The sequence below is a fragment of the Myxocyprinus asiaticus genome, chromosome 14 (genome assembly GCF_019703515.2).
Source record: "Myxocyprinus asiaticus isolate MX2 ecotype Aquarium Trade chromosome 14, UBuf_Myxa_2, whole genome shotgun sequence".
NCBI lineage: Eukaryota > Metazoa > Chordata > Actinopteri > Cypriniformes > Catostomidae > Myxocyprinus > Myxocyprinus asiaticus.
In genome coordinates this window covers 14,126,293-14,153,495 of record NC_059357.1, presented here as the reverse complement: position 1 = coordinate 14,153,495, position 27,203 = coordinate 14,126,293, and the positions used below count along the sequence as shown (strand labels likewise).

Below are 27,203 nucleotides of genomic sequence, written 5' to 3'. Positions count from 1 at the left end.
TTGTACTCGGAAGTGAAAGTCCACCGCTGAATGCCCTTATTTATCTTTGCACGGGACCGCGCAGCAAGACACAGCAGCGCCGTGCGCGCGCCTTCCGTGTCGGATTCGTTCGCTGACAGCCAGCGGTGCGAATTGGACTCGTCAACGGCTAGCGATCCACACCTCGCGCTGTATCAACCACATTTTATTCTGCTTATCGTTTTTCATCTCAGTCAGCGCCGTTATATTCCTCCAAAATGAATCCACTGTGTGGCAGATGTAACCGAGTGGTGTATCCCACCGAAAAAGTGAATTGTCTTGACAAGGTAAGGCTAGTGGAAAGTTAGCATACGGTAGCATAGCGCACACCTCTTGCTATGAAAATGAGGTATAAATCGCTGTTTTTTTTAAATGTATTTATTTGATATACATGTTTAATAGTGTGCCCTAAAACGGGTATTTCCCCTTTTGTGGCTATTCAGATTGTGATCAGAACGGAAGCGTGTAGCGAATGGGCAATGCATCCTTTTTGCTAGTAATGTAGAGCCTAGATTGCGACAACTTCATTGCATGCTACAAGTTGCCGATCGTATCGACAGAAACATGCTTTTAACTGTGTGGAAAAACAGATCATATTGGGCGGATATCGATTGATCGTTGTGGCGGGGGTCGTTATTTGACTAAACCAAACGGCACGAGCTTGTTTTTGGCCTCGGTCGCAAGGAGGAGGTTTGTTTATGACGTGTCAGTCTGTCCTGTGGTCGACATGGTGGACGTGAAAAACCCAAAACAGTACAAGTCATGGCAAAGATGCTTTATTTGAAAGAGCCCGCCCTTCGAGACACGTAATAAACAGATTATAACAGCCGTACATCATGGTGATATACATGATCTTGGGGGTTTTGTTGTCCACCCAGGATTGCAGATGTACAACTTCAGCTCCATGTTGTTTAGGCCTGTTTGTTGTTTTAAAATACCAAGCAGTGGGCGATATAATCATTTGTGTCCACATTTGTTGCTTTCCGAATATCAGTATCTTTAAGTATTGTATGTACCTAAGCATTGTGGGTTGAAGCGCTTTGATGAAAACATGCAATTGTTGCAGACATTTCACATGCTGTCTTGAAAGACCTGCCCAGCACTGACAGTTATACCAGACGGGCCCTGCACTTACATTGTGAGCATGTTTTGCAAGTCTGTTCTTCATGTTTACCACCCGGCCAGAGGAAGTGTTGCTACTCGACACTCTTGTGAAGCAAGGCATTTTGTAAACAGTCCCCACCCCCACTCTTAACCCATATCCTTATCGCTCAGTTTTTTGAGTATGTGGTGAAATCTCGAATGTTTTGAATTGCTTTAGATGCTTCAGAGGGTGGGGCCGCCTTGGTGTATTGTTATGCAGAGCAAATGCTTGCGGGTGAGGGTGATAACGTGTATAATGGACTTTCAAAGCACATTAATCGATTGCTGACAGACTCTTGATGGCATTGGACGAAACAGCGTTAAGGAATTGCTATTACGCTTGAAGATGGACTGCACATGAGGATGCAGTTTATGTAACTGCAAACGTGGGGGGCGTGTGATGGCACACCTCCCACAAATCCTTTAAAAAAAGCTAAAACAGCACACTTTGGTTCCCATTCATGGCCTCAAGAAAAAGGCCACACACATTCCTTCACACAGTCATTCAGTTGTGGCATGCTTATGTTTCCCTCAGCTTGAAGACGGGCCAACAATCGCTTGTCATTCTGCTTCAGTGCTTGAGTTCATCAGCTGTCATACTGGAGAATGTCTCTGAACAACCACACCCAAGAATGGTGGTCTTCGAGTTCGATTTAAAACAACGTTCTGCTATCTTTTACCAGTGACCTTTAGGTTCACCCAAAAATGAAAATAATGAGACTGTGTTGTGAAATTTTAAATAACACTAAACTATAGAAAGTCAAATTGTTTATGTTTCCAGGAGTGTTGGTTATTCATGTTTTTGAGACGTTACAGATATTACAGCTCATTTTCTGTAAAGCTGAATAAATAATTCTTATTCAAAGACATCATCCAATCACTCCCAACCATGTTAAAATAAAATTATACATTATAAATTCTGAATCTATGAACTGATTACCATTGTCCCATGTCTGCCAAACATGTTGAGTGGTCCAAACATCATCTGCAGCCTGAAACTGAACTTTTTGTTGGATTCTAGGATTTAATGCACTTAGCTGCATAAAAAGTTAGGATGATCCCTTGCTCACTTTTTAGTGAATGACTTAACCTCCAATGAGCTGTCTGTCTGCACTGGTCTCAGAACAGTCCAAAATGCTCTTTATTTTCATCCTAACTCCATATAAAGCCTCTGAAAGTAATATTTTTCAGCTTTTGGATGAATACATTTATCAATGTAAAACTGCACAGTAAACATATAGGAATGCATTTACTAATGTTAATGAATAGAATCGTATTGCACAGAGATAACAAAATTAAACATAACAAAATGTATATTAAAGTTATTATTAAAAAAAATTCTACTTTTGTGGAAATGTGGTACCAGTGTCCACATTTGTAGACATCATATTTATCAGCGTGCTGATGCATGAAAAGTGAACAGATTATTTTGTTATTTTCTCTCCCATTTTCTCCCCAATTTGGAATGCCAATTTCCCAATGCACTCTAAGTCCTTGTGGTGGCGTTGTGACTTGCCTCAATCCAGGTGGCGGAGGACGAATCTCAGTTGCCTCTGTGTCTGAGACTGTCAATCCGTGCATCTTATCACGTGGCTTGTTGAGCATGTTACCTGGACTGGATTCGAACTTGCGACTCCAGGTGTGGTAGTCAGTGCCTTTACTTGCTGAGCTACCCAGGCCCCCAGTGAATGGATTCTTTGGTCTATAAAATCTGAATGGACTTCCAGGCATTTCAACATAACAGCTCACTTTTAAACAGTCATACAGTATTTTTAATTTGTCTCTCATGTCTGTATAGAAAAATAGCCTGCAAGAAGTCTGACTGGCTGCTATTTTTTTCATCTAATAAGCTAATAAATTAATTTTGGACCCTGGCCCGCATTATGAACCAAATCTTGTTTTGTTTTTTGTTTTTATTGGTATTTTGGTTGCACAATAAACTGCATCTGGGATTTAATTCAATTTGGACTCTTGTAGCCTCTGTATCTGGGCTACCCTGTCACAGTAAGAAAAGACATAACTTTTTTGAACACATTTTATATATATATATATATATATATATATATATATATATACACACACACACACACAGAATAATATATAATATCGGCTGATTAATCCGTTATCAGCTGTTTTTCTTTTCATATGCACACCTCATTGTTCAGTTGCAAAAAAAATTGAAATACTCGAGCATTTGCTGGCAGCTTCCTGTCTTTGGTATTGCTCCTATATGTATTATTTTTGTGCTGGCACACTCATGCATGCATGCGAAGTACTGTTTTTTAGTACATTACAGCTGACAAAAATAAAATAATAATTTTTTTATATAGAAAGTCAAACATCTTAATTATAAGTGTGCACAAGGATACACTGGCCATCAGGAGCACAGGGACTTATCCCATTAGGCTGGTCGAGTAGTGTGCCACTCAAAATACTTTGTGTGACAAAACTATGCTACCCGATTAAACTGAAACCATCACAGGGAAACATGTGGGGATTTTTCCAGGGATGATTTTTTTATCTCAGTCAAGCCTTGCGTGTTCAGTTATCATGCTTGACTGTGTGTATAGTTGGAATGTAGGGTAGTGGGTCAGGTCAGATGCTCCAGTCCATTTTTCTCTGTGTGTGTGGGGGGTGTCCTCTGATATCACTGAAACACTCCCATGATCAACATTAATGAAACTTGCTGATCAAAGTCTAGCACAGATTCCAGCTACACGCATACTTGTTGTGAAGCTTATTTAGATGTTTAGCATTTAGAGCCCAGTATATCAGCAGTGACTAGGTATTTGCCAGATTCTGGAGCTTTCTTTCCAATTACCCTTATATTGCAAGAAGCTGGGAAAATGGTGATGTAACTCACTTAGTAACCACTTGACAACCAGTGTGCTCCTGGGGGTGCAATAAAATGTCTTCACAGCTCTCTCGTACAGAAAGTCTTTAAAATTAATACATTCAAACACAGAAAAACTTGTACTTTTGTAGTCGGAGAGTACAAGTAACCTCAAGTTTGGCTTCTTTTGCGACACATGTGGTGCTGGATCCCATCTTTCCTTCCAAGGACTTTCCAAGAACAAGTGCTTCATTGTTTTTTCCCCCACCCATTTAATCCTCAGGAGAGAACCGCATAGACTTTGCAATGTCTGTAGCAACTGAATTTGCCAGACTGGGGGATTTGAATGAGTTTGTCATTGATCGTTTTATTTGTCTTTGTCTGTACTGATGCTATTGCATATTATCTCCCCATATCTCTTGTATGCACCCCACAACACAAATATATTTACATGCCTTTAATCCTTGACCCCTTCCCCCTCTCTTTTTCAGTTCTGGCATAAAGGATGCTTTAGCTGTGAAGTTTGTAAGATGACTCTAAACATGAAGAACTATAAAGGCTTTGAGAAGAGACCATACTGTAATGCGTAAGTATCCCTGCTTTGAGTATACTTTGTGTTTATTTTTATAGGGACTGTGGCATTTGAATACTTCCATGCTTTTTTTTTTTATTCCAAAACTCTGCATTCCAAAGACACGAGCATGAACACAAGCACATTAGAGACTGTTGTGCTGGATCTGATGGAGGGCAGAGAGTTGCCCTGAGCATTTTGCAGGAGTAGGGCACCGTATGGGCACTTATATGAGCATATATGGGCTGCCCTGTGAAGGCGCACAATGACTACATTTACATGGACACCAGAAAGTGGCTTATTATGAGAAAGCAGGTTATTACGAGAAGGCAGCGTTCTTGTTTATATGCACTGCAAATGCGGCATGCTCTTTACTCCCATATACATGCGGATCGTCAGTAAGCAGCTTTTGCCACAGCAACGTAATATCCCAGTAACGATTGTGTAAATAACATACATGGTATCTGAGAAAGACTTTGCTTTTTTATTCTCCGTTGCTTCACTTTATTTCCAGATATTCCAGTTGTTGCCGTGTTTGTTTCATTAGCTTTCTATCTGACCTGCAGTGGAATTGCGCTGCAATAGTGGGCTTTCCCTCTTACATCAAACTTTGGGATTCCCCCAATGTATGAGCGCATATACGCAAATGTGATGGACTGTCGATATTTTACATTGGTATGTATAAATTGGTATAGTTTATTGTAAATGTGCTTTTCCCACTGTACTCCCACAAATGTTGAATTGTCTCCGCTGTGTTGACTTGTTGTTGAGCTCCATCCTATGACGTTTGTTATCCAGTCTGTTCATGCACATGCACACTTAAAAAAAAATTATTAGGACACCACTTGTGTGTTTACATGACCACATTAAGCTGTGTTCTCTGAGAGAAACCTAGGTGTGTTAAACCACTTTCTCTTAATCGGCATTCTCATTTACATGATGTTTCGTTACAGCGGCAGTTACTGCAAAAACCCTGAAATAAACAGTTTTCATAGTGCATGTAAATGTGCTCAATGATTGACAGGCAGAAAGTCTTCTGATTGGCTAAACAGACTATCTGATTGTGGCCATGGACTTCTTTTCCATGCTGTTTACCCAGCCTAGGGCTGTTACGGAAACAGGTGTGATATTTCATGGCACATATTTTAGTGGTGTCTGACAGGTAATAGGGGTGTTTTCTGCATATCATTTCATCATAAAAAAAAAAAAAACTTTTTTTTTTTTTTTTTGCTTTCAGCACCTTTAAATGCAGACCACTAGGCTTAGCTGCTTTGGCATGGCCAAAATAAATGAGATCAATTATAATATCAAGCTGGCATACACAATATGCCACTACATACCTTCATACATCCTGAATTTATGCTGAAATCTGCAAACTTTCAAATGTCCCTGAACTGTAAAGATTCTTGTTTTTCACACTCTCTCACACAAATTCAAGTAATACACAAGGGATTTTATTTTTATTTAGACAATGATTTATGTCTGTCCCTCTGTCTAGATCTGCTTCTTCCACTGTTTACTCAGTCCTTATCACGGAGATTATCTGAGTAAGTGAGCATGGCAAAGTAATTTCCTCTAGCGTCCAACAGATAAAAAGGCCTGACTTCTCAGAATGACTGGACTAATTACACGTCCAACGGAAGAAAAAAGCATCTGATTGGATCATGTTAAGATTATCTGCTGATATAAAACTGATATATAAATAGAAATCAAGCTTGATGCCATTTTATAAGTTTCTTAAGTTTGTTTTCCACTGTGTGCCTGTTTGTTTGTTGTAACGCTTTACTGAGCACATTTGTTTAACAGAGACTAAAATATGATTCACACTGAATGATTTGAAGTGAAGTTTTGGACTACCAACTAATAATAATAATAATAATAACTAATAATTTGGTCAATTAATAATATTGACCAAAACAAAATTTGCTTTCAACCTATGACTGTATTAAAATATATATATATATTGCTACATATTTGCACAACAGATGTGGTTGAACCAAGGTTGTAATCCACAACATGATGGGCTAAAATATTTGGACTGTCTTTTGAATTAGTGCTAAATTAGTCTATATTTCCAGTTTGACTAACCCCTTTAATATATCATGTGGTGGCTGCCAGCAGCAACACAGCTTCTGTGTATTATGCAGAGGAGACTAAACAAAAACAGTGTCTGCTCTTTTGCCACTATGTTTGATTGGCTCAGTTGTGGTTTGTGCAAAGAATTATTCATTTTAATGAATTAGTCCTCTTGAGACTTGTCATGGCACATTATGTGTTGGTATGTAGTTAAATGATTGACTAATTATAGTTAAATAATTAGTGTAATAGTTCTGAGATCAGTTGGTGTTTTTGTAATTAGTGGAAATTTTTGGTTACGGTTCCATTTATTGCTGATGCCCTAATTAGGTGTTTGCATTGGTTGATTGTGGTGGAGTTTGTTGCTGTCACCCTAATTCTGTGTTGTGTTGTTTCGTAAAATACGAAATTTAAGCTGCCTTGTTAGGTCTCACAAATTATAGTCTTGCACCTACAGTGCCCCCACACTAATAAGTGATGAGTAAAATGAGACCTTTACAGTTAACAGCCATGCATTATTCATGGTTTTGTGTCTTTATCAACACTGTTAAGAAACATACATTTTTATTTGTAATATCGTTGAGTCCGCTCATTGACGAGGCAAAGCCTTTTATAACCAATATGCAATTAGCTTCCACAGTTTATAGGTTAAAGGTAAATAGAATAAGGTGCTACTTAACAATTGAATTTAACAGGCAGTAGACATTTGCTGTATTTTAATGCATACATTTCATATTTTGATGCTAACTGTAAGGGCTACATGTATGTGTTTCAGACACTATCCGAAGACATCATTCACCAGTGTTGCAGACACTCCAGAGAACCTGCGCCTTAAACAGCAGAGCAAGATGCAGAGCCAGGTACATCACACAGTGTGCTTTATTTCAGCTCACTATGGGTTTTAACACTAAACTGTGGAGATCATTTAAATAAATGAAGACAGTTTCTTGTCTGGTCAAGTTTTTGTGGCATTAGTCAATCTCCTCCTTGGCACATAATAGCTAAACAATGTCTGAATCACAATCATAATCTTCTCTCAGAGCTCCACCTGATATAGTGGCCCCAAAAAGTATTTTGACACTTAAAGGGATAGTTCACCCAAAGGTGAAAAATTAAAAAAGTGAAAAGTGTGGAGCACTAAAGGAGAACATTTTATTCAGTCCTGTTTGCTTAAAGGATTAGTTCACCCAAAAGTGACAATTCTCTCATGATTTACTCGCCTTTAAGCCATCCCAGATGTGTATGTCTTTCCTTCTTCAGCAGAACCGAAATTAAGATTTTTATAAGCACATATCAGCTCTGTATGTCCATACAATGAAAGAGAATGGGTGCTGTGATGCTGTTGGCTATTTGACGGTCCAAAAGGCATATTTAGGCAGCATAAAACTACTCCAGTTAACTCCAGTCCATCAATAAATGTCTTCTGAAGCATATCGATAGGTTTGTGTAGAAAATAAATCGATAATTAAAACTTTTAACTTTTAAAAAATGCTTCCTGCTATCAGTCGACCCATCACAGAGCTGTTGCGTGACGTAAGCGCAATGGCGCGTTCATGCGAGAAGTCGGAAGCGCGCACTTTGTATACAGCAGAGGAACGAATGTCACGTGAGAGTAAGGTCATTTCAAACTGAAATACAGTGGTGGGCAGAAGCAATGATTTAAAGTTACAAATTATTGATTTGTTTTTTACAAAACCTATCGATTTGCTTCAGAAGACATTCATTGATCGACTGGAGTCATGTGGATTACTTTTATGCTGCCTAAATACGCCTTTTGGACCGACAAACAGCCAGCAGCGTCATGGCACCCCTTTGCTTTCATTGTATTGACAAACAGAGCTGAAATGTGCTTATAAAAATCTTCATTCGGTTCTGCTGAAGAAGGAAAGACATACATATCTGGGATGGCTTAAAGGTGAGTAAATCATTTTTGGGTGAACTAATTCTTTAATTCAATAAAATGGCAGTAGACAGTGACTCACTTTAACGCTAACCGTAACACCCTGTCTGCACCGGATGTGTCGCATCAAAAGCATATCTTTCCCATTCATATCAAAGATGCTGTCTACACTGGAAAACGTCTGCCATCATAAAATGTATGTAAAACAGTAAACGGATGCCTGGTACTATTGCTAATGCGCTGTAGAGCTACCCCAGACACTTTATTAATCAAGCTCACAGCTGATTGGTTTGTGCTGTTTGCATGTCATATTGAATGTTCACTTCCCCGATTTTAGTGTAGACCTTCTCAAGCCGTTGTGTCACCACATCAACAGACACTTCTGGTGTAGACATGGTATAACCCTAAAGCCCTGTACACACATGCAGCGACTTCATCGCTTGATGTCGCTAGTCTCTGTACAGTGAAGTCGCTAGTGGGTGTTCCTACTGCTGTCGCTCTAACAATATTGGTGGACTGCAAATCTGGCCATATCTCTTGAAAATCTGATCACAGGTGAGGCATTTTCCTAGTAAAACTAAGATTTTATTCTAATTTGACAAGGAATCAGTTTTCTTGTCCCAAAAAAATGCACATTCTGCAGAGGATGTTTTTATATGAACTGCAGCAGTGCTCAATACATCATAACATTAATATGACAAACGATCTATCAATGTATGAATCAAACTCACTCAGACTGCCAAAAATTTCTTTTCCATGCATAATTTTTTTTATCATATCCATGTATGTGGTTTTAGACAAATCATATAGAAGAGTGAAATCACTCACACAAACTTTTCCTTTGTCTTGCCTGTTCTTGACTCCATTATCTCAATGGAGACTGGTGACGTAGATCCACTGACACCCTCTTCATTCCTATTGGTTGTCGCTCCCAAAAGTCAGTCCTCCTTTGCATAAAGTTAATCTTTACTCAATTTTGACGTGTTGTTCGTTACACCCACATCTAGTCGCAAGAGGTTGTTATTGCTCGGTGTCGCCAGAAGTTGCCAGCTTTCACTGACAATGAATGAGATCTATTCGCTGGAAGTCGCGGCATGTGTGTACGGGCTTCAGTGTCATGAAAGTAGTCCATGTGTCATATTCCAAGTCTTCTGAAGGCATACAATCATTTTGTATGATGACATTTTCAGTATCAAATCAAATCACTGCAAATCATTGATTAACTATGGGCGCTTCTCATTTCTGAAATTGTGCATCCTTGTTTCCTTTCCTTGCTTCCTAGCTCCACCCTCTTTGGAAACGAGTAAAGAATGCAAGGAAAGGAAACAAGGACTGAGGATTCGAAGCAAGATGTTTTTGTAAAATGAAATGTCCTGTTAAGCCTCAAAAGCACTTTCTGTTATGTTGTTGAAAATTTATTTATTAATATATTCATAAAAAATACCAATAATTCAAGATGCACTGTTGAAGTATGTGACCATAATGGTTTATTTAAACTGCAAAGGTGAAACATGGATTAAAACTGTTTGCCAGATGTGAAGGGGGAGGAGAATTTATGCATGTGTTAGGTGTTTCAACAAAAAAGTCTTCCACATAGGATTCGCTCAAGCATCCTCTGGAAGCTTCCTCCATCCTGGATTCTTGCCTCCTCACTGTGGATTTAGAGAATTGATACATCCTTTATGATGGCAGACTTTGATCTGTTTCTGGGTCACGGGTTTGAGGATGGAGGAGCAAGGAAACGAGGATTCACAAATAAAGAAATAACACCATATGGAAACATCGCTCGATCCAAAATGGCGGCAACGTCGATAAAATCAAACCTCATTGGTTCTTGCATGTCTCATGACCAAATGTCATGATGTCATACATACATTTTTTACAAGAAAGATAAAACAAGCACACTTTTCAAGCAAAACATTTCACAAAAAGATGTCGAAGTAGTAGAGGTTAATATAGTTTAAATAATAGAGGTTTGACTTGGGTAATGTGGTGAACACCTGTGTACACCTCTTGAGAGAAACACTGCATACATCCACTACAATTGACCTTGGGACCAGCTGGTTAAAAGTAATTGCAAAAATGGCAGAGAAAAACATAATTTGCAATGAAAGGCATACATTTTTAAGTGTGCCTTCAGCATCCAAACAAGTCCAGAAACTTTTTGGGGTCTCCGTATAACCTAAAAAGAAATCTGTATACCTGTGTATCTCTTGCATGCGGAAAGGGGGTTTTTGATTTCCTGAATCCCCATTTTTGTTATTCATTTGTGTGTTTGTGTGTTTCAGGTGCTCTATAAGGAGGAATTTGAGAAGAGCAAAGGAAAAGGCTTTAGTGTTGTGGCTGACACACCAGAGATGCAGAGAATCAAGAAAACACAAGACCAAATCAGCAACGTATGTCTAAAACTTGACGCCAAAATGCACAACTATATATCAAAGGACCTGCATGGAAGCATCGTTCATTTAGATTTTATTTTTGAGCAAGGCTGTCAAGTTTCTTTTTTTTAATTATCTCTCTCTTGTATATAATTCTTTTTTTCTCCCATATCACTCACCTTTCTATGCCCACATTTTTTCCTACCTATAACACTCACACAGATGTAACATGAACTCTTTCCATTCATTGCTCATTAATGAATTGTCACCTAGTAGACTTAAGGAGTTTGACCTTGACTCTTCATCATATAAAAAGGCCACATATTTTGTCCCACCCTTCCTTTTTCATACTACACCTGTTGGCTAAAGTGTGCACTTAATGTTGCCTAGCAACACTAAGGTCACCTACTTTTTTGCAATGTCATTTCCTGTTGGTATAAAAGCAAGCAAGATGGCACCCTTCAGATTGGCTAGGGAGACACCTTGTGGATAGTACAGGAACTACTATTAATTATCTTACTGGCTCAGAATCAAACAGTTTAATTAAATGAAAACCTTACTGAAACCACCACTTTACAAAATGAGGGACTGTTTGCACAGTGCTTACAAGGCAGTAAGTTTATTTCTTAAGTACTCTGCTTATGTTCTTCATCACATTTGTGGATAATTTCAGACTTAGCTGTACTATGTTTTTGGTTTTAAACAAATTCAAAATAAAAAAATAAAAAATCTCCTGTTAACTTCCACTTTTAGAATGTTCTTCATTCAAAATCTAACCAACAATGATGTCATTGTAACATTTTCATTCAGAACTGCAGTAGGTCTTTTCTTTGGTACAGCTATTTAGGCCTAAATCTTTGCACTGCAAAGATGTCAGAGAAACAGTGTTATGTGTTGATTTTTGTGCACGGCCAACAGAAAACAAGATGCACACTGTGTCTTCACAACACATAAACTTACCTAAATCTTTAACACTATTCTTTTACACTAATTTAGTGTTGGATCTCCACAGCTAATTGTGCTCATGATACTGGTCCCATAGCATTCTTTGGTTGTGATGAACACCATAGTTAACTCCCTTGCTCTGTTTTTACACTGTGTATCTGTCTGTGTGTGTGTGTGTGTGTTTTAGATTAAATACCATGAGGATTTTGAGAAGAGCCGAATGGGTGGCGATGCCCCACCTCACCACCCACCTCACCACCCACAGACACCTCAACAAATCACAACTCCAGGTACACAATCTTGCCATCTTTATTTCATTTTGTTCTTTGTCTGTTATGGATCATAGCAGTTCCAGTTTTCAGTGGGCCAAAAAATAATGACATTTTATTTCTCTCTCTGTCTTTCTCGTAGCATATCAGCCCCCAGCAGCATCTGAGAACTATCACTATGAGCCTGAGCCTGTGCGTCAGGCTGCTGCTGCCCCTCCTCCCAGTTCTGGGGTAACAAACTCTTTTAAAACACATTACTACTTAAACTCTGGACACATACTAGGGCTTGGTGATATCAAGTTATTGATAATTTGATGGTGATTAAACGAGAATTAAGTAACAACATTAATTTCACAATAAATTTTAATGTAAAATTTTAATCTTTTGTTTTGGCCATTAAGTTTCCTTCAAACCATGTCATTTTTACTAGTTTTACGATCGTTGTCTTGTGCATAAAGACAGAGAAGTAAGGCTGCGCGAAATGGAGGAAAAATGTGATATGCTATAAATTGTTGGAAAATGTGATATGCGATACGATAATCCTATGAAGATGTCATCGGAGTGCGTGGAACATCGGAAACCCCACCGCCTAAATAAACTGAAGTTTATTGGAATAAAAAATCCCTATCCCAGAGATCACAAGCATAGTTGTTTTGTTCTAAATTGCTTATAGACTGTAAAATATACAGTTTTTACCATTAGCTATGCAGCAGATATATATATTTTTTTCCTCCCCTTTTTTTATTGGAATGCCCATTGTGCTTTATGTCCTTGCGGTGGCTTCAATCCACGCATCTTATCATGTGGCTTGTTGAGCGCGTTACCACGGAGACATAGCACGTGTGGAGGCTTCATGCTATTCTCCGCGGCATCCACGCACAACTCACCAAGCACCCCACCGAGAGCGAACCACATTATAGCGACCACGAGGAGGTTGCCTCATGTGACTCTACCCTCTCTAGCAACTGGGCCAATTTGGTTACTTAGGAGACCTGGCTGGAGTCACTCAGCATGCCCTGGATTCGAACTCACGACTCCAGTGGTGGTAGTCAGCGTCTTTACTCACTGAGCTACCCAGGCCCCCTATGTATTTTTTTATTATTTTTTATTTTTATTTTTTTTGTAAAAAAAAAAATATATGAATACAAAGTTCATTTTATCATATTGTGGGATATCCTAAAATAATCTGTTGTAAAATATTGTATTTCATTTTTACACTGTAATTCACATATGTATTAATTAATTCAAAATGGGATTTTAATTTTTGAAAAATTATGTCCAGAAGCGCTTGCCGTAGATTCGCTTTCTGCTTTAGTTTCAAATCAAATCAAATCAAATCACTTTATTGTCACACAGCCATATACACAAGTGCAATGGTGTGTGAAATTCTTGGGTGCAGTTCCGATCAACATAGCAGTCGTGACAGTGATGAGACATACGCCAATCTACAATAAACATCAAATTAACACAACACAATTTAAACATCTGTTATACATAATTAAACTCGACTTAAAACATCAAATTAACACAGCACAATTTAAACATCTGTTATACATAATTACACAACTTAAAACATCAAATTAACACAACACAATTTAAACATCTGTTATACACAATTACACTCAACAATATACAATAATAACATACATTGCACAGTATACAATATGCTGTTTTTGTTTTTTGTTTTTTTTTTGTTTTTTACTATATAGATACTATATAGATACACATTATTCAATAAAAATTAAAATATATATGAAAAAAGTATATATATAGAATGTACAGTATTGTACTGTATTGACATTCAGGCTGTCGGTTGATAGTCAGTTGTTGAGAGAGACATAATATAATGACAGTAATATAATTTATGACAGTCCGGTGTGAGATAAAAGAGTAATAAAGTGCAGGGATGATGTATTTTGATCGTGGGAGATCAAGAGTTCAGAAGTCTGATTGCTTGGGGGAAGAAGCTATCATGGAGTCGGCTGGTGCGTGTCCTGATGCTGCGATACCGCCTACCTGATGGTAGCAGTGAGAACAGCCCATGGCTCGGGTGGCTGGAGTCTCTGATGATCCTCCGAGCTTTTTTCACACACCGCCTTGTATATATTTCCTGGAGGGAGGGAAGCTCACCTCCGATGATGTGTTTGGCAGTTCGCACCACCCTTTGCAGTGCTTTGCGGTTGTGGGCAGTGCTATTGCCGTACCAGGCGGAGATGCAGCCAGTCAGGATGCTCTCCACAGTGCAGGTGTAGAACCGTGTGAGGATGTGGCGGTTCATTCCAAACTTCCTCAGCTGTCTCAGGAAGAAAAGGCGCTGATGAGCCTTCTTCACAACGACTTCAGTGTGGACGGACCATGTGAGTTCCTCAGTGATGTGGACACCCAGGAACTTGAAGCTGCTGACTCTCTCCACTGGTGCTCCATTGATGGTGATTGGACTGTGTTCTCTGTCTTTTCTCCTGAAGTCCACCACAAGCTCCTTTGTCTTACTGACGTTGAGGGAGAGGTTGTGCTCCTGACACCAGTGTGTCAGAGTGTGCACCTCCTCTCTGTAGGCTGTTTCATCATTGTCAGTGATCAGACCTACCACCGTCGTGTCATCAGCAAACTTAATGATGGCATTGGAGTTATGTGTTGCCACACAGTCATGTGTGTACAGGGAATACAGTAGTGGGCTGAGAACACAGCCCTGCGGGGCTCCAGTGTTGAGGGTCAGTGATGAGGAGATGTTGCTGCCTATTCTAACCACCTGGCGTCTGCTTGACAGGAAGTCCAGGATCCAGCTGCACAGCGAGCTGTTTAAGCCCAGAGCCCGGAGTTTCTCATCTAGCTTGGAGGGCACTATGGTGTTGAATGCTGAGCTGTAGTCTACAAACAGCATTCTCACATAAGTGTTCTTTTTTTCCAGGTGGGAGAGAGCAGTGTGTATTGTAGATGCAATGGCATCATCAGTGGAGCGGTTGTTACGGTAAGCAAACTGCAGCGGGTCAAGATTGAGTGGTAATACAGAGCAGATGTAATCTCTGATTAGTCTCTCAAAACATTTGCTGATGATGGGGGTCAGAGCAACAGGACGCCAGTCATTTAAACAAGTTATTTTCGATTGTTTTGGAACAGGCACAATGGTGGATGTTTTAAAGCATGTGGGGACTACAGACAAAGAGAGGGAAAGGTTGAAAATGTCCGTAAAAACACCAGCCAGCTGGTTCGCGCACGCTCTGATGACGCGGCCCGGAATGCCGTCTGGACCCGCGGCTTTGCGGATATTCACCCGTCGGAATGATCGGGTTACATCCGCTACAGAGACGGAGAGTGAACTAACCTCTGTAGCTTCGGCCGTGAGAGCTCTCTCCGCGAGGGCGGTGTTATTTCCCTCGAAACGAGCATAAAAAGTATTTAGCTCATCCGGTAGAGAGGCAGCGGTGTTCATGGCGGAGTTTTTATTCCCTTTAAAGTCCGTGATGATGTTAATTCCCTGCCACATGCTTCTAGAGTTGGTGGTGTTAAACTGTCCTTCAATCTTACTCCTGTACTGGCGTTTTGCTGTTTTGATAGTTTTTCGGAGGGCATAACTGGCTTGTTTATGCTCCTCCGCGTTCCCGGAATTAAAAGCGGAGGTCCGCACATTAAGTGCTGCGCGAACATCGCTGTTGATCCACGGCTTCTGATTCGGATAGATTCGCACAGTTCTGGTCGGAATCACTTCCTCTACACACGTTCTGATGAAGCACATTACGCTATCAGCGTAAAGCTCGATGTCGTCATCAGAGGCGGACCGGAACATCTCCCAGTCCGTGCGATCAAAACAGTCTTGTAGCGTAGAGTCTGATTGGTCCGACCAGCACTGGATCGTTCTGAGGGTGGGTGCTTCCTGTTTCAGTTTCTGCCTGTAAGCGGGCAGAAGCAGAATGGAAGAGTGGTCCGATTTTCCAAATGGTGGGCGGGGGAGGGATTTGTAGCCATCCCGGAACGGAGAGTAGCAATGGTCCAAAACCCGGTCCCCTCGTGTGTTGAAACTAATGTGCTGGTGATATTTTGGTGCGACTGATTTTAAACTGGCTTTATTAAAGTCCCCGGTCACAATGAACGCGGCCTCAGGGTGCGCGGTTTCCTGCTCACTTATACTCCCATACAGTTCCTTGAGTGCCCGGTCTGTGTCGGCTTGTGGGGGGATGTACACAGCAGTGATAATGACCGCTGTGAATTCCCTCGGTAGCCAGAATGGTCGACACAGAAGCATAAGAAATTCCAGATCAGGAGAACAGAAAGACTTGATAGAATGTATGTTCCTCTGATCACACCAGGATTTGTTGATCATAAAACATACACCACCTCCTCTAGTTTTACCTGAGAGGTCTTTCGCTCTGTCCGCTCAGAGCATGGAGAACCCCGCGGGTTCAATGGCTGAGTCTGGAATCTCCGCAGACATCCAAGTTTCCGTAAGGCAGATAACGCAGCAGTCCCTCGTCTCTCGTTGGAAAGAGATCCGCGCTTTCAGCTCGCAGAGCTTGTTATCCAGAGACTGAACATTTGCCAGTAGAATAGTGGGTAGCGGGGGTCGATTTGCGCGGCGTCTTACTCTGATGAGAACGCCGGCTCTGTTTCCCCTTTTCCTCCTGCGTTTCCGCGGCCGTGCTGCCCAGACAAAGGGCTCCGCTTGCGTGTTTGTAAACAGCGGGTCGGCATTGAGGAATGTGAAGTCCGGTTTACGGTGTGAGATCGCTGAGCCAATGTCCAAAAGTGTTTGTCTGTCGTAGACAATAAGGCAGGCAACATCCAAGACAAGAAACATAAGAATTGTAAACAAAACAAACAAACCATTGCTAAGTTGTGTCGGAGCTCGCAACGCAGCAGCCATACTCGGCGCCATCTTGAGTCTTGAGTCCAATATTTAACGTGCTTGTCGTTAGTCTGCACTGAACTTGACACTCAGAGGAATGATTTCATGGGACAATCCATTAATTGAAACCCATCCTTTGATATATATACCCACAGCGGCCAATAAACAAGCTAAGTTTGAATTTGTTTACTGCCGTCTGGTCTCATTATTATCCTGAGTGAATGCACAGGACAGTGCCAGTTACAGCTACATGCACAAATTGTGGCACGCTTCATAATTTGAGAAGGATATCGCTGCCGGCAGAGCTCCAAAAAGGCGCGGGAGATCTAAACCACCAGCAAAGATAAAGGGAGCCCCTAACCTAACCCTTAATGTGTGTGGAAGTGACACCAACCCCCTTCTGGAGTAACCCCGCCCTCTTTTGAAGATTTCCGGCCTGCATTTATACCTTCTTGCATCATTTGAGTCAGTGCCTATGCACACTACATGCACACACACCAATTGACAATCGCACAGCCAGTCTATTCTCTGCTATCTGCGTGGCCTTGACCGTTACTGTATTAAAATCATTCCGTTATCGCAAGTCCTTGTGTTATGCATTATGCAATATGTACATTTGCATTATTTCGATAAATTCGATATGTCATGCAGCCCTACAGTGAAGTTTAAAGGAATGTTCCATGTTCAATACAAGAACGGCATAATGTTGATTAGCACAAAAAAAAAAAAAAAAAAAAAAAAATTGTTTCGTACCTCATTTATTAAAAACCACAGTTACAGTGAGGCACTAACAGTGGAATTAAAAGAGGACATTCCATAAACTTTCAGATACACAGTGTTTCAAAAGTATAGAAACAAGATGTATACAGGTTAACATGATTTTAGAGTAATAAAATCAGGGATTTACAATTTGATATTGTATATAACTTTACACAGATGAGGTTAGTAAGAGATTTTATCACACTTAAAACGGTCATGACATAGTCTTTTTTTAATATCATTTTATTATCTTCCCTCTGTCTGAAACGCTTGGTTTTGGCATAAGCACCTCCTTAAAACTTCAACGTAAATGGCCACTGTTATGATTGGCTAACATCATGCAGCCCCTCAAATACAGCCATATATATTTGAAACCCAATCGGAAGAGAAAGAACAAGCTCCACAACGTTATAAAACTAAATTTCAGGGTTTACACATAACACACATTCAGCACATTGCATCAGAATGTACTAAACTATTCACTTACTGTAAGCCCAACAGTGCCATAGACTATCAAACAGTCATGACATTTAAAATATTCATGAATGAAACTGTTTACTCACAGTTTTGCAATCAGGTCCAATAGTGTTTTTAACTTCCCCATCCTTCAATAACAGTTCCTTTGCGTATTATAACTGGTTCACAAGCAATCCACACTGATATGAGCCGGAAAAATGCACATACAGTACACAGTCCAAAGCACGATGAACTAAGACGCACACACATATAGCACTGATGCGCACATCATCGGAAATGTATCAAAACGGTCAAAGACGTCCATCTAGTGCAGACATTGGCAATTAACAGCCTGTGAGCCGGATCCAGCCCTCCACATTGTTTAATCTAAAAGCATTTTTTTTTTCCATTGGACATTTCAGTTATTTTATTGTCTCACAACCATAATACACAAGTGCAATAGTGTGTGAAATACACACTATTGCTACATGCTACATGCTCAAGGTTGCCAGATAAGAGATGCAAACCCCTTAATTAGATATTTATATTTTCTTGAGGCTGCTTGTGCTGTTTGGTGCTGCTAAGTTTGAGAACAAACCTTCTCAGTGATGAACTTTAATAAAATCCAAACATGGATCTCGGCATCACTGACGTGCGGAGAGGTAATCACTGACACGCGAGGAAAAGTAAGCGAGAGACGAATATGTATTTTTATTTGTATAATTTAGAAATGTTGAAGTCCCTCGCACTTGTATGTTAATCTAACTCTTAATTAATTTGTCATAGTCATGCAGCCTGTTTTTTTCATTTGTGTGATGAATAGAATGTTTAGAGAATAAAATAAGTAAACTGGCCCACTTTGCGACAAACAAAAATTCTATAATTTTCAATTATTTATTTATTTGGCCTTTTTTGGGGGGCGGGGGTTTTCCTCTTTTTCTCCCAAATTGGAATGCCCAATTCCCAATGTGCTCTAAGTCCTCGTGGTCACATAGTGATTTGCCTCAGTCCGGGTGGCGGAGGACGAATCCCAGTTGCCTCCGCGTCTGAGACAGTCAACCTGCGCATCTTATCACGTGGCTTGTTGAGCGCGTTGCCACGGAGACATAGCGCATGTGGAGGCTTCACGCCATCCACTGCGGCAACCATGCTCAATTCACCACGCACCCCACCGAGAACAAACCACATTATAGCGACCACGAGGAGGTTACCCCATGTGACTCTACCCTCCCTAGCAACCAGGCCAATTTGGTTGCTTATGAGACCTGGCTGGAGTTACTCAGCATGCCCTGGGATTCGAACTAGCGAACTCCAGGGGTGGTAGCCAGCGTATTTTACCACTGAGCTACCCAGGCCCCATTTATTTGGCATTTTTAATGACAGAGCTAGTGGAGAGGAGACAGAAAATGACAGTGGAGAAGAGTGGGAATGGGATCGGGAAAGGACTTCACAAGCCGGGACTCATACTCGTGTCACCCACGATGCATCAGCACCACATGTCATGAGCGCTTTTTTTATATATATGTATATGTATATATATATATATATATATATATATGTATATGTATATATATATATATATATATATATATATATAAAAAACAGACCCATGATGTAGAGAGTATTACATTTAATAATAAATTACCAGGGAAGTAGAGATGGTAAATAAATTATTTATATTTATGCTTAGCCTCTCTTAATTTTTTAATTCCTGGTAGAAAGTTATCTACCTTTGTAGAGAATTACAATACTTCAGGCAATTACAGAATAATCCCATCAGTGACATATACACTTCAGAAATTTAGTACACAACTATTTCTCCGCTTAAAAGATACAAGAACCAAATCAGTGCAGAACATTGTATTTCAAAAGGAGTACAATGTGGCCTCCCATGCACTACTTAAAGCCTGATGTGGCCCCTGTACCAAAATAATTGCCCTGATCTAGTGCATGTTTATATATACAGACAATTAAATATAGCGCCGATGGTTGTAAGAACGCGTCCAGGATTTTTTTTCTGCGTCCAGTTTTTTGTGCTCAAAACAGCAAGATGTAGCTCAGCTGAATGAAAAAGAATGGCTTCTCCTTTTCAGAGTTGTTCTTTGACACCGCGTCTTTTAAAAGCAGCATGAGATACACGACAATGGTCAATGAGTCTGTGTAGTTCATGTTTGTATACAAAAATAATTCAAAATAGTCCAGATTGGTCTCCTTTGGTGTTTAGGAATAGTAAGACCACACTATGCCTGTCTGTCCTACTCTCTCTCTGTTTACAAACTGAGCACCAGTGGGTGGGGCCAAGGGTGCGATGATGTAAAGTAGGCATTGATGTTGTTGCTGTAGAGTTGGTCATGAATTAATAAGCCATCTAGTGACGTAGGGAAGTTGCGGATGTAGAGAATGAGGCATTTTTGTAGCTTGGTTTTAATATTTTAAAAAAAAATTTTTGCATTTGGTATTAAGTTTTGAGTTATGAAATTTACAGTAGGTTTTTATAGTAGAATGACCTCTTATATGCCAAATTATCAAGGAAAATTTGATTCCTCATGACATGAACCCTTTAAATCATAATGTTTACAATCTTGTGTCTATACATTTGAAACAGTGAGTATATAACAGAAATGCTGTCAACTGAGCTTAACTTGTATTAAACCTGGAATATTCCTCTAAATATTATGTCTGATTTAAACTTCAGTAGCTGAAACCTGTTTGATTCATTTCTGTGAATTAGTTCAATCTGCCACTTATATTGAATCGATTCAAAACATAGATTCAAAGTTTCCTTGGCGTTGTGGCATTTTTCATATAGTAAAATAAATGTATGTAAATAATGTTGTTTATTAACATAAGAAATTGATTAAATGTCAGTCTTCCTTGTGTTCATATATTGAAAAACTTTGGGAAACATCCCTTGATTTAGTTTTAACTATGTCTTTAATATTTTTGTTCTTTCTATTACTATTTCAACAAATTCAACATTTTGAATATGACTGAAAACAAAAACCTTTCAGAGCAAGTACATGACTATTGTGATATCTTCAAAAGGATGTAAAATGTTGAGATCTTTTATCACCCATGCCTAATGCATATTGTCCTAAACATTCTAGGATAAGGTTCTTTTTTTTTTTTTTTTTAACAATTCTGTGTATGTTTGTGTGTATCAGAAGCGCTACCGAGCAGTGTACGACTACACTGCAGCTGATGAAGATGAGGTGTCGTTCCAGGACGGTGACATGATTCTGGATGTGCAACAAATTGATGAGGGATGGATGTATGGAAGAGTGGAGCGTACCGGCCAGCAAGGGATGCTGCCGGCTAACTACGTAGAGGCCATCTGAAAATTAGGGGGGGGGGGGGGGTATGGGGCTGATTAGAGAGACGCAGATCATGAGCCGAGTGCCATCTCGCCTTTCAAGATGATCTCATCTTTTTCTTCTCTATTCCTGCACTAACTGTCCTACCAGGGGATCAACCCCTATAATCCAATTATAATCCAAAACAAACAGTAACCACATACATTATATAATCAGACACACCTACATTACACACACACACACGTAAATGGTGAATTACAATTTGTGACTTTTCCCCATATCTTTCTCTCTGTATGCACCTCCCTATCTAAAGCTTTTGTTGCCTGTCTGTCTGTTCGTCTGTCTGACTGTTTGTCTATTATTAAGTGTTTCCTCAGTCCTGGAAAGGTGCTGTCACAAGTGGCACTTAAGTCTTAATACGACTCTCGCGTGTGTGCACACAAACAGAAAACACATAACCACACAGGCCTTTCAAATATTTAGGGCCTGCTATAGAGCACTTCGCAGACATCTCAAACACTTTTCTATCAGTTGCCATGACAGTAAGTGAAAGAATCTGGTCCAAACCTCAGTTGTCAAATCTTTTAACTTTTTTGTTTATCTTTTTTGCAGCCTGTAATTGTAATGTATTCAGTACAGTTTTACATCTCATTGGTTGTGGGTCTGTAACACTGCTTGAACATGAGATTTCTGGTCATTCCAATCATTCCATATGTCTGACCATTTGCATCATGTAGTGAAACTGGAATCTAAAAAGGCTCCTCTTTTTCAACTCTTAAACATTATGAAAGGGGTGGTGCCTTTTTGTTATGACTTGCATATTCACTGAAGCTTCTCCTTCACAATTCCTCCTCCTCTTTACAGAATCTTCTTCTTTCGGCTGCTTCCGTTAAGGGTCGCCACAGCAGACCATCCGTGATCCGCATATTTGACTTGGCACAGGTTTTTCGCCAGATGCTGCTCTTTACAGAATGAATTCAAATATATGAGCCTATTTTTGTTCTGCTGCTCCTGCTTTTTAAAATGACGGGGAAGTTGTGAAGTGATGTACCTTACTCTTTATAAAGGGGAAAAAACTATATAGTCACTTAGCGAGAGAGGAGCAGAACCACATTGTAGTACAGCGAGAGGAAAGAGCCCAAGCACAATTCTAAGGACATTTTTTATTTTATTTTAATCATTCCATTGGTTCTGTTCCATTTTGGTTCTGGAGCATTCCATGTGCATAGTATGAAACTGTATCTCAGAACTGTTCTGTAAAATGTGTTATTGTTTTTGTTTTTCCTCATATCATGCTTATTCTCATTGCCTTGCTGGTATTGTATGAGGCAGAATTTTTATGTCAATTTATCAATATCAGTGGAATAAAACAAATCTATTTGTATACCAAGGCAGGTGGGTTTGTCAAACAGAAGGAAGGAATAGTTAATGGAATTAGAATGTTTTAGAGGCTAGCATGTATTTGTCTTTCTAACTGGAAACAAATGCAGTCTTTACATGTTGCTGTGCTAAAGACTAATGAGATTCTACTGATCATTGTTCTCTTAAATGCCAAAATATAGATGCAGAGAATGATCAAAACAAGCAGTGTTTTGTGTTTTCAAGACGCTATTCTCACTGTTGTAACTTCAAAGGACAATGTAATATGTTGGGTCACTAATTGTTTCTGGGGAAAGAAATATTCTGAGGAATTTCATTAATATCTGATAACATTTGATGACCAATCATTCACAACATCCTAGTGTACTAAGAACAGACCAAAATATAACTCTTGACACCAGCAGCTTGTCAATCATGATTTTAAGCATTAGGAAGTGTAATTGAGCTTGAAAGCATGATCATGCCCAGAGGCTGCAAGGGCAAGATGTACAGTAAAACATTAGTTATTAGTCTGTTCTCACAAAAAAAATCTATTAGGTCGCTTCACAAGACATGAATAAAACAACTGGAGTCTAATATATTGCTTTTATGCTGCCTTCATGTGTTTTTTTGGAGCTTTAAAGTTCTGGTCACCATTCACTTGCATTGTATGGACCTACAGAGTGGAGATAGTCTTCCAAAAATCTTCATTTGTGTTCTGCAGAAGAAAGTCATACACATCTGAGATGTAATGTCTTACTTTTAGTAATGGTCATTAATAAATAAATTAATATGAATAAATGAACCAGAATAAACAGGAAGGAAATTAAAAAGGAACTGAAAGGTGGAAGCTGTGATGACAAATGTGATGCATCTTGGCTTTTCCTATATGAACCTAAACATGAACTTGGAGTCAACCCACCTCCTGAGAAGCAGACACATCCTTCTCAACTTTAACACAATTAAGTGTCTAACTAATCTAATCAGGCTGAGGCATTTTTTACTCGCATAGATGCAAATCATGTCCAATCTTCCATATGAGACGTAGCTGTTTTCTTAGTCCTTTTTAGATATTCTCCCAAAAGACTAAAAAGCAACAAAAAACTTCCATAGCACTTTCTTTGTTTTTGCACGATGTCTAAAGGCTGATTTAGAGGCCATTTGATATAACTTTTAAAATGTTGCATATTTATGAAGCTAATGAGAATCCCTGAAATCATATCTATTTGTGATTTTCTGTTTTGTTCAAGGTAATTAAATCAAAAGTAGCCTATTTGAATAATCAGTGAAAGGATAGTATTTGGGGTTTAAAAGCATTATCTTTATTTGTTTATATAAAAAATAAAAAGCAGCATTTTGCTGTCTCAAAAGTATTTGCATAAGTTGACCAATTTTGCCCTTTAAACATTGCCCTTATATCATATTCCTTAAAGGAATATTCTGTGTTCAATACAAGTTAAGCTCATCAACAGCTCAGTCGACAGCATTTGTGGCATAATGTTGATTACCACAAAAAAATTATTTCGAATAAAAAAAAAGCAAAAATGGAGGTTACAGTGAGACACTTACAATGGAAGTGAATGGGGCCAATGATTGGAGGGTATTAAGACAAAACGTGAAGCTTATAATTTTATAAAAGCACTTAAATAATTCTTCTGTTAAAACACATTTATTATTTGAGCTGTAAAGTTGTATAAATTTATTTTTTTACAGTTATTTAATGCTTTGTTGAGATTGTCATGGCAACGAAGTTGTAAAATTGGCTATAACTTCACACAGAAAAGGTTAGTATGCGATTTTATAACACTAAAATCATGTTAACACGCATATTGTTTATGTCTTGTGGCTATACTTTTAAAACAGTGAGTATTTTAATGTTTATGGATTGGCCCCATTGACTTCCATTGTAAGTGCCTCACTGGAACTTCGATTTTTGCTATTTTTAAAGGAAAGGAGGGACGAGTCGAAATACAATTTTGTGGTGATCAATATTAGGCTACGTATTACCCGGAATATTCCTTTATGGGGTGCCTTTAGCCTCATTGCCCTACTTAAAAAATAATAAGCTAGTTGCCATATAAGTAGGCTACTTCAGTCTACCATGTACAAACTTCTTCTGAATTTTTGTAATCTGCAAAGAGGATGCACATCATAAAACCCGTTAACAGCGCTTAACCAATTTCTAAATGACTATCTTTCTAGAAGGGAGGATAGCGTACAGCAGCTGGATGGGGAGGGCGTCTTTGGTCCAGGGGAACAGCCGTTGTCGCTCCTCTAATCACCTCCTAGGGTCACAGAGCATCCTCCCCATCTTTTGGACCCTCTGATCTGCCTTACAGAGACGCAAAAATCATGCTGGACGTCTTGCTATTGATGTTCTTTGCCATCATGGGGCTTGTGTTCCTCTCTTACATCATCTACATGCTTTAAACACGGCAGGATCAATGGACCGCCGTGAGAGCAGATGCGTGATTCACGTCCTCGGGAGGGATTTGAGCACAAAGGTTGGCGATATGATGATGTAGCCGATTTAAAATGCTGAAAATGTGTCTTGGGGGTGTTGGAATTGTTGGTTACACTTATGGTTACTGGAAAGGACCAGTTCAAATATAAAGTATATTTATTTTATTTTAATTTTATTTCCCCCCCCCCCCCCCCGTGTCTAGACTGACGTCTTTGACCTTTGCGTCATACTGTTCTTTCAGCTTCTCCAGACACCTGCATGTTCTGGATTGTTTGTTGCGCTGCATCTCGCTTTTTTAGCACAAAAACGCGTTCGATCTCTGAACGGACCCTGATCAAATTTTAATATATGCAGGGTTGGGGAGTAACGGAATACATGTAACGGGATTACGTATTTAAAAAACTAACTATTAGTAACCGTATTCCACTACAGTTACAATTTCAATCGTTGGTAATCAGAGTATAGTTACATTCAAAAAGTAATTTGATAACTGAAGAGATTACTTTGCATGATATTGTCATTTGTTTCATTTAATGTTTAGACTATTCATTTGGAAAACATTTATCCATATAAATGATGCAATCTTAAGAGCGTTTGAACAGCAGTGAAACGCTTAAGATTCATACAAGTTCACACTGTTGTGAGTGAAAAGGTGGATATGACATATTGAGGAATTTTCCCTTGGGAGCTTAACAGAGGAGCTACCTTGTGTTTCTACAGCTTAACAAAGAACAATTAGAAACACTAGGGTATTTTTACAAGAAGTGCTAAATAATGTAGCCTTTAACATTGTATAGAAAGCTACTAACAATATATGTTGTACCTCATTCTATGAACTGAATCCACATACATTCAGAAAAGTGTATCGTTGTGTACACTCTGTGGGGTTTTGAAGTTTGGAGCAGCAAAAATATTTAACCTTGTGTAAATTGTCATGTAAACGTTTAGCTTTATGTTAAGCTAAAATGCTATTTCTTGTCTTTACATGCATCTGTTTCCAGGTGAGATTATATTTATAATGAATTGTATGACAAAAATGCACGTTGGAGCAAAACTTTTTTTTCTCTAGTAAGACCTTTGATATTAGAGGAAATATGTACTGCAAAAAAATCGTATCCTTAATGAGAATTTAAATACTGTTTTTCTGTAAAAAATATCTAGAAACCCTTTAAACAAGATACATTTACTTGAGTAGCAAAACTGCATAAGATATTTAGGCTTTTTTTTTTTCAGAGAATTAAAAACAAAACAATCAAAAAATTGCTTTATTTATTTGTTTATAGTCAAAACAAGTGAAAAAAATTGCCAGTGCTGAAGAAGTAATCCAAATTATTTAGAATTCGTTACTAACCTTGAGTAATTTTACGGAATACATTACAAATGACATTTTACAGCATGTATTCCGTAATCTGTAGCGGAATACTTTTTAAAAGTAACCTTCCCAACCCTAAATATATGCAATAAATAACACACAAACGGGGCTGTAACAATTTTGCTATCAGAAGAATCAGAATCAGAATGAGCTTTATTGCCAAGTATGCTTACACATACAAGGAATTTGTCTTGGTGACAGGAGCTTCCAGTACACAACAAAACAAAAACAGCAGCAAGACTTTTAAAAAATAATTAAAATTGAATAAAAATATTGAAAAGAAAAAAGTATATATAGAATACACAATAGACTATATATATATATATATATATATATATATATATATATATATATATATATATATATATATATACATACATACATACATACATACATACATACATATACACACACACACACACACATATATATATATATATATACACATACATATACACACACATACATACACACATACATATATCTATACATACATATACACATAT

General features: G+C 38.9%; 1 protein-coding gene across 1 annotated transcript; it reads left to right on the top strand.

Annotated features, from left to right (window-relative positions):
• Positions 1-80: 80 nt before the first annotated feature.
• On the top strand, positions 81-23,460 carry LOC127451458 (LIM and SH3 domain protein 1-like). Its single transcript, XM_051716189.1, has 7 exons — positions 81-305; positions 4,486-4,580; positions 7,417-7,501; positions 10,830-10,937; positions 12,052-12,154; positions 12,276-12,364; positions 21,353-23,460. The coding sequence occupies exons 1-7, from the start codon at positions 237-239 to the stop codon at positions 21,524-21,526; spliced, it is 723 nt and encodes a 240-aa protein (XP_051572149.1). The 5' UTR covers positions 81-236; the 3' UTR covers positions 21,527-23,460.
• Positions 23,461-27,203: the final 3,743 nt, after the last annotated feature.

Coding starts and splice junctions, on each gene's coding strand:
- LOC127451458 (XM_051716189.1), top strand. CDS start 237: ATGAATCCACTGTGTGGCAGATGTAACCGAGTGGTGTATCCCACCGAA. Junction 7,502..10,829: donor AGAGCAAGATGCAGAGCCAG/GTACATCACACA, acceptor TGTGTGTTTCAG/GTGCTCTATAAGGAGGAATT. Junction 10,938..12,051: donor CACAAGACCAAATCAGCAAC/GTATGTCTAAAA, acceptor TGTGTGTTTTAG/ATTAAATACCATGAGGATTT.